The sequence below is a fragment of the Eumetopias jubatus genome, unplaced genomic scaffold (genome assembly GCF_037043125.1).
Source record: "Eumetopias jubatus isolate StellerSeaLion01/CBP00866 unplaced genomic scaffold, mEumJub1_p1.0 scaffold_5, whole genome shotgun sequence".
In the NCBI taxonomy this organism is placed as follows: Eukaryota; Metazoa; Chordata; class Mammalia; order Carnivora; family Otariidae; genus Eumetopias; species Eumetopias jubatus.
In genome coordinates, this window is record NW_028274811.1 from 49,806,412 (window position 1) to 49,820,725 (window position 14,314).

General features: G+C 39.0%; 1 protein-coding gene across 1 annotated transcript in view; it reads left to right on the forward strand.

Moving 5' to 3' along the window:
- NLN (neurolysin) overlaps positions 1-14,314 on the forward strand; it is a 94,282-nt gene that overhangs the window by 34,060 nt on the left and 45,908 nt on the right. Inside the window, exons 2-3 of the mRNA XM_028123915.2 lie at positions 3,817-4,076; positions 8,094-8,242. Coding sequence (XP_027979716.1) covers positions 3,817-4,076; positions 8,094-8,242 — 409 coding nt within the window. The remainder of the gene's footprint in view (positions 1-3,816; positions 4,077-8,093; positions 8,243-14,314) is intronic.

The following is a 14,314-nucleotide window of genomic DNA, read 5'->3' on the forward strand; positions in this document are numbered from 1 at the left end:
TAATTATTTTGGACATTTTCAGCCAACTCCACACACCGAACTTTTCGTCCATATTATTTTCAGCCACCACCAAGCATTTAAGACCCTCCAGTCATCCATTATTTCTTGTTGTGACCTTCATACTTGTTTGTGTGTGTGTGTGTGTGTGTGTGTGTGTGTGTGTGTGTTCATTCCTTTATCAGTTTTCATTCCTGTATCAGTTAGGATCCTCTATGAAGTAAATAACATGAAACTGTCTTCAAACTGGCTTAAACATAATGAAAGTAGCTCTAGGTCAGGTTTCAGAATTAACTGATGCAGGGGCTCAGGGATATCAGTAAATATTTGCTTTCCTTCCTTCTGTTCACAGTGTTTGTTTCATCCTAAGTCAGGTTCTTCTCTTTGTCCTAAGGTGGATACCAGCTACTGTCCAGGACATAAGCTTGCTCATTTACACACATTGGGAACAGGAGTTCTGAGGGTAAAGACAGCTACCTTCACAGATCATGGACTGGGGCAGGGGGGTTGGTGGTGCATGGGTACCGGGAAGAAAAATGTATACATACTTAGTTAGACAGAAGCAGCGAATGGCTGGACAACCAACACCTATCTAGCTATCTATTCTACTCTTAGATTTCTCCCTCATTTTTTCTGGAACCCTTGTCCCATAATAAACAAACTCCTCCACTTTTTTATACTCTCCGGATTGTCTTTTCTTCTATTAACCTTTACTGGAATACATTCAACCCTGGGGAAAATAGTTTCTCTACATCCCTTTTTCTTCCACACCCCATATAGCACAAAGTAAGGAGGAAAGACTGCATCTTCTTTGTTCCCCAGCTCCTGCCTTCCCCCCCCAGTTATGCTCCCCGGTGAACACTTCTTCACCATTGTATGAAAACACCTTTGAGGCTCACAGTCTTGTTTTATCATTGTATGCCCTGCTTATGATGTCCTCCACCAACTACCTGGTTGGTCTTCTCCAGTCTTTGAAGACTTTGGTTTCTGGCTCAGTCTTCCTTTCTCTTCCCAGGCTCAGCTATCAAGCTGCTGACTCTATGTGTTCACATAGATGATTTTTTTTAAAAGATTTTATTTATTTATTTGACTCAGAGAGAGGGAGCACAAGCAGGGGGAGTGGCAGACAGAGGGAGAGGGAGAAGCAGGCTCCCCGCAGAGCAGGGAGCCTGATGCAGGGCTCGATCCCAGGACCTCGGGATCATGACCTGAGCCTAGGGCAGCCGCTTAACCAACTGAGCCACCCAGGGACCCCTCACATAGACAATTTATCCAATACTAGATGGTCGGCCATTTGTACTCTTCCACCTCGTTTATATCAACCGCCCACTTCTGGGAAAATGTCCTGGATCTTGTCAGACTGCTTAACCTTTGAATTCTTAAATTCAAACCCATACTTTTTTTACTATAACCTAAGTTCTCCCACTTTACCTGTTTTATTTATTTTACTGAGGCTGTAGTCTCTCTTCTTATCTGAAATATATCCAGCTCTAGAGAATTGCTTAGATGCACTCTCCAGTTCTTTACCTTCTTCCTCCCCCTCAGTCATAGGATTCTGACTTCCACCACTAACATCCCACTGACACTGCTCTCGCCAGAGCCATCAGGGACATTCCTGCTGCTAAATTTAACAGACTCTTCCATCTTTTTTGAGATTTGTACATTTAGCACTTATGCACTCCTTCCCTTTTTCTGTGCGTACTTTTCACAACTTCCTAAATCCATTCTGGCTTGTTTCGTTCTACCTCAATGACTAAATTAGAGTTAAGGCTCAGTTGTTCTGTTCTTATTCTGCAGACTCCCTTGGGCCAGTTCAACCAGCCCTTTAACTCCAATTACCATCTAATATTAATGAACTCCACTTACATGTGCTGCAGCCACTTCAAACTTGGCAAGTCCAAAATTGAATTTCTCCTTTTCCCCGCAAAGAGCCACCTCCTTCTGAATTTCCTAGTTTAGTGATGGTACCACCACCACCCATCCGTCTGGTTTCAAGACAGAACCCCGGACAACATCCTTGACTCTCTCTCCCTCTACCCACACCTAAACCAAGTACCACATCATATTGATTCTAGTTCCTGAATATCTTCTAAGTCACTCCAGTTCCCCCTATTTCCTAGTTCAGGATACCATATATTATGCCCCAGTTACAGTAATCGCTTTCCCCTAGTATGATCTCTCTTTTCCAAACCTTTCAACTCACTATAATTCAGGCGATTTCTCTAGAATGTGTACCTTACTTCATGTCTTACCTGATTAAAACCCTTTGATGGCTCTCTCACTGCCCTCAGGATAAGGTTGAACTCTTCAGTGATTCCCAAGGCTCTTCATTCTCTAGTTCCAACTGACCTTATCAGACCTCTCTCCTTACAGCTTTTGGCATTTGGATAATTTCTAGACACGTCCAGATCTTGGCTTGCTCCTTGTACCCTCTGGAAAATCTTCCTAGAAAACTTCCTTCTGTGGTCTTTCAGAGTTCCCTCCGCTTATCCCTGTCATAGGGCTCATCTCAATATAGTATAATAGTTCATTTATCAATTCGTTTCTCCACTGTATTATAATAGCAGGGTCCTACTCAATTTGCCTGTTTCTCTTTGATGCCTGTCACAATGACCAGACAGTATATGCTCAGAAGTATCTGTTAAGTGAATGACCTTAGATAAGTCACTTAGCCTCTCTGAGCCTCAACTGCATCTTCTATTAAAAGGGAATAACGTGCTGCCTACCACATAAGGTTGTTTTGGGATCTTGTAAGATAATAGGAATGAAGTTTAGCATAGTAGTTAAGAGTGCAGGTTCTGGATCTCTACTATGTTTTTAATCCTAGCTCCTACCATATTACCAACTGTGTGACCTTGGACAGGTTACTTAACTTTCCTGTGTTTTAGTTTCCTCTTTGGTAAAATGAGAATAACCACATTATCTGCCTCATAGTTTTGTTGTGAGGACTGAGTGAATAAATGGAAAACCTTTAGTACAGTACCTAAACACACAACAAATGTTAGCTATTAATTATATTTTTATTTATAGACTCTAAAATTATACTATATGGTGTATATACACATGTATGGCATCAATTATTAGTTTAAAGTTTTATGGAAGTGAAAGCTTGGTACCATACACTTAATCTCCTTTTTCTTTTATCTTTTAGAATAACGTCATAGCAATACCAGAGTTTAATTCCCAAGTCTTAAATTCAAATTGCCATAGTTGATTTACATGAAATTTTTGTTAAAAAATCTTTACATTGTTCATTATAAAAAGAGCATTTTTGAAAATGTTTCCTTGCTGAATCCCAAAATATGTTTTGAGTCTGTTACACTGTAAGTGGATGTTGGCACAGAAAAAACATTTAAAACATTTATTTCTTTTTAATTTTTATTTTTTAAAGATTTTATTTTTGTAAGTAATCTCTACACACAACATGGGGCTTGAACTTAGAACCCCAAGATCAAGAGTCACATGCTCTACCAACTTGGCCAGCCAGGCATCCCAGCACAGGAAAAACATTTAAGTAAGAAAGATTGCTTGTTTAATTTGTAAAGGACAATATTATGTCTTTGACACTAACTTTATTTCTCAACATGATTTAATTACATAACCAATTCAGTGTTTGGTAAGTACTAATTCCATTAAATCTGCATTCAAGGAGGAAAAAAAATACAAAGGCATTTAGTTTTGTGCTTATGTGTTCACCTGAAAGAGATTTGCTCAATTTTATGAAAAAGTCCTTTTTAATTCGATTAGATAATACGCATTTGTGTATTGACTTTGGACCAACAAGTGCTTAATTTTTATTCTTTTTCTGATTCTTTTTAGAGTTGGTGGTTCCAGGATTTTATTCAGAATGACTTTAGGAAGAGAAGTGATGTCTCCTCTTCAGGCAATGTCTTCCTATACTGCAGCTGGCAGAAATGTTTTAAGATGGGATCTTTCACCAGAGCAAATTAAAACAAGAACTGAGGAGCTCATCGTGCAGACCAAACAGGTGTACGATGCTATCGGAATGCTTGATGTTGAGGAAGTAACTTATGAGAACTGTTTGCAAGCACTGGCAGATGTAGAAGTGAAGTATATAGGTGAGTGGGATGCAGAAACACCTCGACAGTTCATTTTGTAGGCCTCGTAACCCATCTTATGCATTCTGTTTGGGCAGTCCATTTTCCAATTTTACAAGACATTGATTTTTCCATAATCATTAATTAATTGCCTAGAATTGAATTAAGTAAGATTAAAATGTTTTTATTATGTTGGCAGAGGTGCTACGAAATGTACCTTCTCGTTACAGCTGCTTTCTAGAGAGTATTTTGACATAATACACCAAAACTCTTAAGAAGTTCACATCCTAGCCCTCCAGTTCTGCATCTAGGCTTTTAATCTAAGGAAATAATCAGATACAGGAAAAATTGTGTATGAATTCATGTTTAAACAGGTACTCTGTCATAGCAAAAGCCTGGAAACAACCCCTGGGTGCCAACCAGTAGAAAGGCCAAATAATGATACATTCAGCCTCTGCAACACTATGTAGCCATTAAGATCATGTTAAGGAACAGTGTTTAATAACATTTTTAAAAAATCACAGAGAAGGAAACCAGAAGAAAATACACAGATTTAAATAATAGCTAATTTCTTAAGTTTTAGGTTTACAGTTGATTTTTAAAAATTTATTCTTTCTGCTTTTCTCTATTTTCCATATTTCCTACACTTAAAATATATTATCTTTGTAATATAAGTATTAGGCCCTTTGAGTTAAAAGGAATGAAGATTCACGTCAGTTGCCCCTAAGGGTTAGGTGTACTCTCGAGTGTATTATGACTAAGCAACCTTGGCCATGTATCCAGGCTTTGTAAGAGCATAGGTTATCTGTAGAATTGGATATCATAAACATTTGTATGTATTCTGGAATTTGGAAGGTTGTCCAGAATCCTGCACAGCCCTAGTGACGTAGTCCTCTCTTTACCCCCATCAGCCCCTCATCACCAAGAGTTCCCTTCCCTACGTCCCACCGTAATAGGGACTCTCTTACCTCTTCTGTTTCATTTTCTGCCTCTTACCACCACCTGCTTCACTCTGATTAATGACCACTAAATCTGGCTAAAAGTCTTGAGTTTAAACTGCTGAATAAAAAAGACCTGGTTGGTCTCATTAGTCAAAGTCAGAGGGATAGATGGGGCGCCTGGGTGGCTCCGTCCGTTGGGTGTCTGCCTTCGGCTCAGGTCATGATCCCAGGGTCCTGGGATCGAGCCCCGCATCCGGCTCCCTGCTCAGCGGGAAGCTTGCTTCTCCCTCTCCCACTCTCCCTGCTTATGCTCTCTCTCTCTCTCTGTCAAATAAATAAATAAAATCTTAAAAAAAAAAAAAGTCAGAGGGATGGAATTGGTCCCCATTTGGCAGAGTTTTCCCAGAAGGCAGCTTCATGTGTATCTCCCTCCCTGTATGTGGTTTTGTCCTTCGTTCAGAGTGTCAATTCTTCAGTCACATATGGCCAAGATGGTATGCCAGCCTGGTGACTTACGCATTTAACAAATACAGAAATCAGTGGGGAGAAAACAAAATCTTTTTAAAAATTATCTTAAATTCTGCCTCTTCCCCAATAATACATCTTTTTTTTTTAAAGATTTTATTCATTTATTTGACAGAGAGACAACAAGAGCGGGAACACAAGCAGGGGGGAGCGGCAGAGGGAGAAGCAGGCTCCCTGGCGAGCAGGGAGCCTGATGCGGGGCTCAATCCCAGGACCCCAGGATCATGACCTGAGCCGAAGGCAGATGCTTAACGAGTGAGCCATCCAGGCGCCCCCCCCCCCAATAATACATCTTTTGGATATATTTTTAGTTGTCTGGTATTCTTGCTATCCCATAAGTTTAGCTTTTTGAGTTAATCATAAAAATTTTTGAGTTTAGGAGTAGCTTTTTTTTAAAAGACTAACTTTCTCTTATTGGTACATATTCTCAGAGTTCGATCTGCCTCCTGCAATGGCTGTTAAAACCTCATTTGTCTAGTGTCAGGTACTGTTTATAGTTTGGCAATGAGCACATAAGTCTGGTTCAGGTCTTTGTGGCAAAGTAAGGAAGGAAATGGTTCGTTTAAGAATATGTTAACAGGGTACATGGGTGGCTCAGTCATTAAGCGTTTGCCTTCGGCTCAGGTCATGATCCCAGGGTCCTGGGATCGAGCCCCACATTGGGCTCCCTGCTTGGTGGGGAGCCTGCTTCTCCCTCTCCCACTCCCCCTGCTTGTGTTCCCTCTGTCGCTATGTCTCTCTCTGTCAAATAAATAAATAAAATCTTAAAAAAAAAAAAAAGAATATGTTTCTAATTTTAGGCTCCTGCATTTTGTTCTCTTCATTTTAGTTCTGGAGCAATTTTGATTTTTTTCTTAATATCTTCTTGAGCTAATTTTAAAAAGTAAACAAATTGTAACTATATAGTTAACTCTATCAAACAAGTGCTGTGTATATGAAATTTTAATTCTGTTCCATTCTTTCTTTAATCAAGAGACATAAAAGTGCATATTTTACATGAAATACTTAAAGAATAATTATTTAACTTGATTTTTAAAACCATACCTTATGAATTTATTCAGATGTTTTAGGCAACTTTTTATAGCTTTATTTGTAGCAATGTTCGAAGAGGACCGACATAAGTGAGGTAGCTGGTTTAACTAGACAATTTCTTGGTATGTTCTACTCTCTACTGTGTATCACATGTGGAAGTTTTACCTCTTTAGAATACCGCCCAAGTACTAAAGACAACAAACATGTATTCACTGTCACAGCATAGCTGCAACCATCCCTACAAACGATACTCATTTTTTTCCTGTAAGATGGGTTATTTTACTGACATCAGATTTTTGCCCGATTAAAGTCAAAATACAAATGTATGAAAAACCCAAGAAACAATTCTAATATGTGAAAATTAGAGCAGACTGCATTACCACCATCATGTAACAGGAATAGCCCCAATATTGAGCTGCTTACTGGTTGTGTCCACTGAGATTTCTGGGAATCTTCTGTAACTGTATGGAACTTTTTTATGCTTGTATGAATGTTAGCATTTGGGGGAGGGTTTTTGACATGATTCTCTAAGGAATCTGTAGTAAAGGTTAAGAATTTCTATTCTAAACAAACCCCCTCCCACTAAATTGGTCTGCCTTTTTCGTTTTTTCTTTTTTTTTTTTTAAAGATTTTATTTATTTGACAGAGAGAGACACAGCGAGAGGGGGAACACAAGCAGGGGGAGTGGGAGAGGGAGAAGCAGGCTTCCCGCTGAGCAGGGAGCCCGAGTGGGGCTCCATCCCAGGATCCTGGGATCATGACCTGAGTCTAAGGCAGATGCTTAACAACTGAGCCACCCAGGCGTCCCTAATTTTTTTTTTTTTAAGATTTATTTATTTATTTGACAGAGAGACACAAGCAGAGGGAGTGGGAGAGGGGAAGCAGGCTTCCCGCGGAGCAGGGAGCCCAATGTGGGGCTCGATCCCAGGACCCTGGGATCATGACCTGAGCCGAAGGCAGACCCCTAACAACTGAGCCACCCAGGCGCCCCTGGTCTGCCTTTTTCTAAAACATCCTCTGTCTCTTCCAGTCCCCATGCTTGTTCTAGTCTCCCCTCCAATCCTCTCCTGAGATCTTCCTCTTACCCTGCCCATACTAAGGTCCAGCCTTCCCCGTGAGGCATTACATAGTGCTCCAGTTCTCAGTACTGCTGTCTTTGAGTTACTATCCCATTCGTTGACAAGTAAGCTGCTCTATCCTGTATTGTTCTTTATCTTTTCACAAACTATTCCATACTCCCACATCCCAGACTATAAAACGCGTCACTATGAGAACTATGTCTTTATCCTTCTGCATTCCCAGTTAATAAATTACACCCTAAATATACTTTGTTAAGTGCTCAGTGTACACCCTTATTGTCCCTAATAATGCCAGTGCCACAGCCAAGTCCTGCATTAGATGCTGTTTCTTGATAGCCTTAGGAACCTTTACAGAAAGTATAAAATGAAAAGTTAAATTGGGATAATCATTCATCTAGGTAGGAGGTATTTTTCTTAGTACTGATTTGATGAGTCCTTATGGTTTTTTCCTCTATTGACAGTGGAACGAACCATGCTAGACTTTCCCCAGCACGTCTCCTCTGACAAAGATGTACGGGCAGCAAGTACAGAAGCAGACAAAAGACTTTCTCGTTTTGATATTGAGATGAGCATGAGAGAAGATATATTTCTGAGAATTGTACATTTACAGGTAAATGACATTATAAATCCCTTTAAAGATTTATTTATTTATTTGAGAGAGCGAGAGAGCGCGCACATGTGCGTGCAAAAGAGGGGTGGGGTCAGAGAGGGAGAGAGAGAATCCCAAGCAGACTTCCTGCTGAGTGCAGAGCCCTTCATGGGGCTCGATCTCACAATCCTGAGATCATGACCTGAGCCAAAATCAAGAGTCAGAAGCTTAACCGACTGAGCCACCCCGGCACCCTAACATTATAAATCCCTTTAAAAGAAAAATGAAATCTACTATAAAAAATAAAAATCTTTGACCAACAGTAAGAAGTATTTGAAAATTTCTGGATTTTGTTTCTAATGATTATATTAATGGGCATAGCGTAGCATTATATATTGGTTTTTTTTTAGTGTTATATATTGTTATACCACATAGGTTTATGTTGAATTGCCAGTTATATTCACTTAACACTGAAGACCAAGTGTAAAAGAAGTGTACATCTATAAATTTAAGGATTTTTAACCATCATGAACATAATGGTTCAATGTAAAAACCTCTTAGAATTTTCAAAATGTTGCAGGGTTTATATTAGATCAGGTCAGCTACAAGCATATGGAATTGTGAGTTTATCTGCAAATATCATGTGGTTTTGGCCATCATGTTGATGACCTAACTGTTGATGCTGCACACATCATTCCTGTACATTTTTCAGGACTCACAGAAATGATGGCTAATGAATGTTTTAGGTGGGTCTGTCTTGAATGTTTTGCTTTTTTCATTACCAATGTTGATTTGCTTCCTAGAATTTCATTATGTCTTTGCTTTGAAATTTTCATGACACTCAGCAGTTTGTTAGGAAAACAACCATTTTTTTATAATCTTAGACATTTTTGTTTAATTTTGCATGTGTCTTTAATGCAAAACCTCAAAAATTTTGTTCTTTTTAGCAAATAATGGCAAGAGTTTAAATAAAAAAGCAGTTTTATTTCAGATGTTTTATATGTAACTTACTAAAGAATATGTAATCAAGACTTTATTTAGACATGTAAAATGTTCATGCTATCTGTCCTCATGTCAAACAGGCACTCTTCCCCCTGTAATTTATATTCATCTCTGTGGTTCATAACTGTTCATCTTTAGCACTATAAAAATAACATAAATTGTTATAACTGTTACAATGTAACAGTTATATTGTTACATTGTGTTATTCTTTTGACCCCAGTTATTATTCTATGTGATTCAAATCATGGCCCTTACAGTCTCTCTTTTTTTTTAAAGATTTTATTCATTTATTTGTCAGAGAGAGAGCGAGCACAAGCAGTGCGAATGGCAGAGGGAGAAGCAGGCTCCCTGCTGAGCAAGGAGCCCGTTGCAAAATTTGATTCCAGGATCCTGGGATCATGACCTGAGCCGTTGCAAAATTCGATTCCAGGACCCTGGGATCATGACCTGAGCCGAAGGCAGGCAATTAACTAATGAGCCACTCAGGTGTCCCTACAGTCTCCTATTTCTTATTTCATCCCCCCAAAATCTAATTTCCTTTCTAGCTCTATATTATATATGTATTTTAGAACTTTTTCCCAGAATTTCTAATTTCCTTTGATCAACTCTGTTTTCATTCTGACTTCTAAGTTTTCATTTGGGACTTTCTAGCCTCAAGAAGGTATTGCAATCTTAATGTTATATGTCCTATCTAATGCTTTTCTCTGATTTTTATGAATATTATCACAATATGGGAGGTTTGTCACTTTAGATTTCTGTTACACTTTTAAATTCTGTATGTATTGTGATCTGATCCCATTAAATTGGGAATAAACTGCTGCCTGTATAGTATACTAGTGTTCTATGCCAACTAGACGCCAGTGGATTCATCATATTTGTTCATGTGTTTGGGCAGGTTCACTTCAGCGTTTTATTGTGGTAATTTACAGTAGTTGCAGAATTGTTTCCATAGTTTTTACTTTTTCCCAAAAGAGTAATTAATTATTACTATACATGTCGACTGTTGTGTGACCATTTTTAAAAGCTTTTACAATGTCTGTTAAGGTTAGATCAGAATAATAAAAAATAGCTGTTGTGGTTTTTTTAATGCACTAAAGCTTATTTAGTGAATTTAGTTACCTTCAAACACCTTCCTTGACAAATAGTTGTGTTTAAGCAGTATTTATTTTATTTTATTTTATTTCTTGTATAGTTAACATACAGTGTTAAATTAGTTTCAGGTATACAATATAGCGATTCAACAATTCTATATATTGCTCAGTATTTAGGCAGTATTTTTTAAGATCTGAAACTATCAGTATGAGTTTCTGGTAGCATTGGACACTTTAACAAATGGTAAATCTCATCCCATTCATAATTAAAAGACAAAGTTATGGGCACCTGCGTGGCTCAGTTGGTTAAGCGTCCAACTCTTGACTGTGGCTCAGGTCATCATCTCAGGGTTGTTAGATCAAGCCTCAAGTCAGGCTCCATAGTGGAGAATCTTAAGATTCTCTCCCTCTGCCCCTCCCCGCCACTTGCTGTGTGTGTGTCTGTCTCTCAAAAAATAAATTAATTTAAAAAAAGACAAAGTAGGAGCACCTGGGTGGCTCATTCGTTAAGCATCTGCCTTCAACTCAGGTCATAGTCCCAGGGTCCTGGGATCGAGCCCCGCATTGGACTCCCTGCTTGGTGGGAAGCCTGCTTCTCCCTCTCCCACTCTCCCTGCTTGTGTTCCCTCTCTCACTGTGTCTCTCTCTGTCAAATAAATAAATAAATAAATCTTTAAAAAAAAAAACAAAGTATATCTAAGTATTCTATTTACTTTTCTCTGTTATGTTGTAAGTAAAATATGGCAACCATGATGTAACACGTAAAGCCTTCATTAAGCTGGATAATAGGATCTTAAATTTATATGAAGTCAGCAATTTCAGGCATGATCTACTAAAATGAAGGTGCTTTGAATAATACTGAGGTCTCAAGATACCACCAATGTAGACAATAATCTATAATGGTCTTAATTCAATCTAAAATGTTATTTTAGCTCTCATGTCATTCTTCACTTAGGACTGATGAATAGAAATACGACATTACTTTTCACAGTTCTTTATGTAAAATCTGTGCTCAATAAGTCTCCCAGTTGTCTACTGATGTATATAACCTATTCAAAACTTACTGGCTGGAAAGAGCTGCAATCATTTTATTTTCTGTTATGGTCTCTGTGGATCAGGAATTGAGAAAGGAAGCATTTGGGTAGCCCTGGCTTGGGGTCTTGCATGGGTTGGAGGTAGTGGTGTCTGGAGCTGAAGCATGCAGAAGCCAACCAGAGATACCTCTCTCTTCATTTCATGTCTGAGCATCTCCACATTGTCTCCTTATGTGCTTTGGGCTTTCTTATAGCATGGCAGCATCAGGGTAGTAGGACATGTTTCGTGGAGACTCAGGACTCCAACAAGGGTGTCGCAGCGCACTCCACAGGGGCTGCATTGCCTTTTCTGACCATCTCAGAAGTTACATAACATCACTTCGGCCATACTGTATTGATTGACTGCAGTCTGCCCAAATTCAAGGGACACTACATCTCAGCGTAAGAAGTATCAACTAATTTGCAGTCACGTTTCAAAATCTCCAAAATAAGTCATGTGTTGACTATAGATGGATGAAATTATAATTGAGCCTGAGACTAGTGTACCATAGTCTTCCTACCTCCTTCCTAACATGTGGTTAGTAGTTTACATTGGCACAGCATTGTAGTTATCTAATTTAACTTTTATACCAATCTTGTGAGGCATCCCTTTTTATAAATGGAGATAGTGAAGCTCAGAAATGGTAATTTCCGGGTGCCTGGGTGGCTCAGTCATTAAGCGTCTGCCTTCGGCTCAGGTCACGATGCCAGGGTCCTGGGATCAAGTCCCATATCGGGCTCCCTGCTCGGCAGGAAGCCTGCTTCTCCCTCTTCCACTCCCCCCGCTTGTGTTCCTGCTCTCATGCTCTCTCTCTCTCTGTCAAATAAATAAATAAAATCTTTAAAAAAAAAAAAAAGAAGAAATGGTAACTTCCTAGGAGTCACAGAGGTAAATGTTTAGTTCCTCAAATGAAAGTGGGAACAGTTGGTGACAGATCTAAAAGATAGGCCTTCAGTAACTGGTGCTAGGACATGGCTTATCCATGAAGGAAAAGGAAAAATTGGATCCCCTCCTCACAACCAAACTGAGAAACAGCTTCTAGAAGTTTATATAGAAATATATCTTTATGACACCTGAGCAGGGAAATATTTGTTAACTATAAAGTATTAACTGTAAAATGACTGATAAACATGACTAGATCAAAATAAAGAACTTCTGGGGCGCCTGGGTGACTCAGTTGGTTAAGCATCCGACTCTTGGTTTTGGCTCATGTCATGATCTTAGGGTCCTGAGATTGAGCCCCTAGTCAGGTTCCCTGCTCATCAGGGAGTTTGCTTAAGGATTCTCTCCCTCTTCCTTTGCCCCTCTCCCCTGCTGCCCCCCCTTTCTCTCTCTAAAATAAATAAATCTTTTAAAAAAAATAAAGATCTTCCATTAATAAAGGGAAAAGACACTAATACTGGGGCACATGGGTGGCTCAGTTGGTTAAGCATCTATCTTCAGCTCAGGTTATGATCTCTGGGTCCTGGGATCGAGCCCTGCATTAGGCTCCCTGCTCAGCTGGGAACCTCCTTCTCTCTCTTCCTTTGCCCCCCCCCCCCTTGTGCGCATGTTCTCTCTCTCCCTCTCAAATAAATAAATGAAATCTTTAAAAAAAAGACTAATACTAAAAATACTGAAATACTTAAATACTAAATTAAGAATTTGTAAAACGTGAAACTAGCAAAGCATTAGTACCTAGGATATATAAAGATCTACTACAATCAATAAAAAAGGCAAACATCCCAAAAGAAAAATGAGCAAATGACATGAAAAGATATTTCAGAAGAAACACATATGGCAATTTAACATGAAAAGATGTTCAGCCTTATTAATAATCAGGGAAGTGCAAATGAAGGTCACAATAAGATACCATTTTTACTCACCAGACTGACAAGAATAAAGAAGTCTAACAGTGGCCAGTATCTGCAAGTGTGAATCAGTGGGAATGTTTATGCCCAGCTGGTAAAGGTGTAAATTAATTCAAAAATTAGAGTAGTAACTAATTTGGAGGAAAGTTGGATCTCACATTCTCCATAACTCAACATAACCTCGCTGTCCCCCTCACTGTTGACCTAGAAATACTTTTGAGTTTGTACACAGGTGAAATTGGACAAATGTTCATAGCAACATTATAATAGCAAAACACTGAAACAACTCAGATTTCCATCAGCAGGAAAATGCACCAATGCATTTTAGTATATTTACATTGGAATATTTTATAGCAGTAAATAAGCTACAGCCACATGCAGCAGCAGGGCTGAATCTTAGTAACAATGAAAGAAAAAAGTTGCAGAACACTGCATACATTGGGATATCATTTTAGCAAGCTCAAATAGAAACAAAACTACACAATATACATGTAAGTGGTAAAACTGGAAAAAATGTTTAGCATAAAAGTCAGGAAAATGAGGGCTCCTGAGTGGCTCAGTCGTTAATTAAGCATCTGCCTTCGGCTCAGGTCATGATCCCAGGGTCCTGGGATTGAGCCCCGCATCGGACTCCCTGCTCTGCAGGAAGCCTGCTTCTCCCTCTCCTGCTCCCCCTGCTTGTGTTCCCTCTACGGCTGTCTCTCTCTCTATCAAAAAAAAAAGAAAGAAGTCAGGAGAATGGTTTTTCTGTTGCACAGGTAAATGCAGCAGTGTTGTTACTATTGTATTTCATAAATTGAAGGGTGGATTTAATTTGTCTTTATAACGTATGTGTGTAATTTTATTCATTTGTAGATTAAAAATATTACATGCAAATTTAACATGTTAAATTTAGCCTTAATTCCACCAGAAGAAAAAAAAGAATAAGAAATTAAAACAAGCATTTCCTCATTCCTTTAGCTAAAAACTTGTCCAATTATCAAAAGCCAGCAGTCAGGGCCATAGGTCTTGGCATTTCCCAGTCTTGACAAAGGTTTCTTAGTTGTTGGCTCAGAAGCCAGTAGAGGCTTCATAGA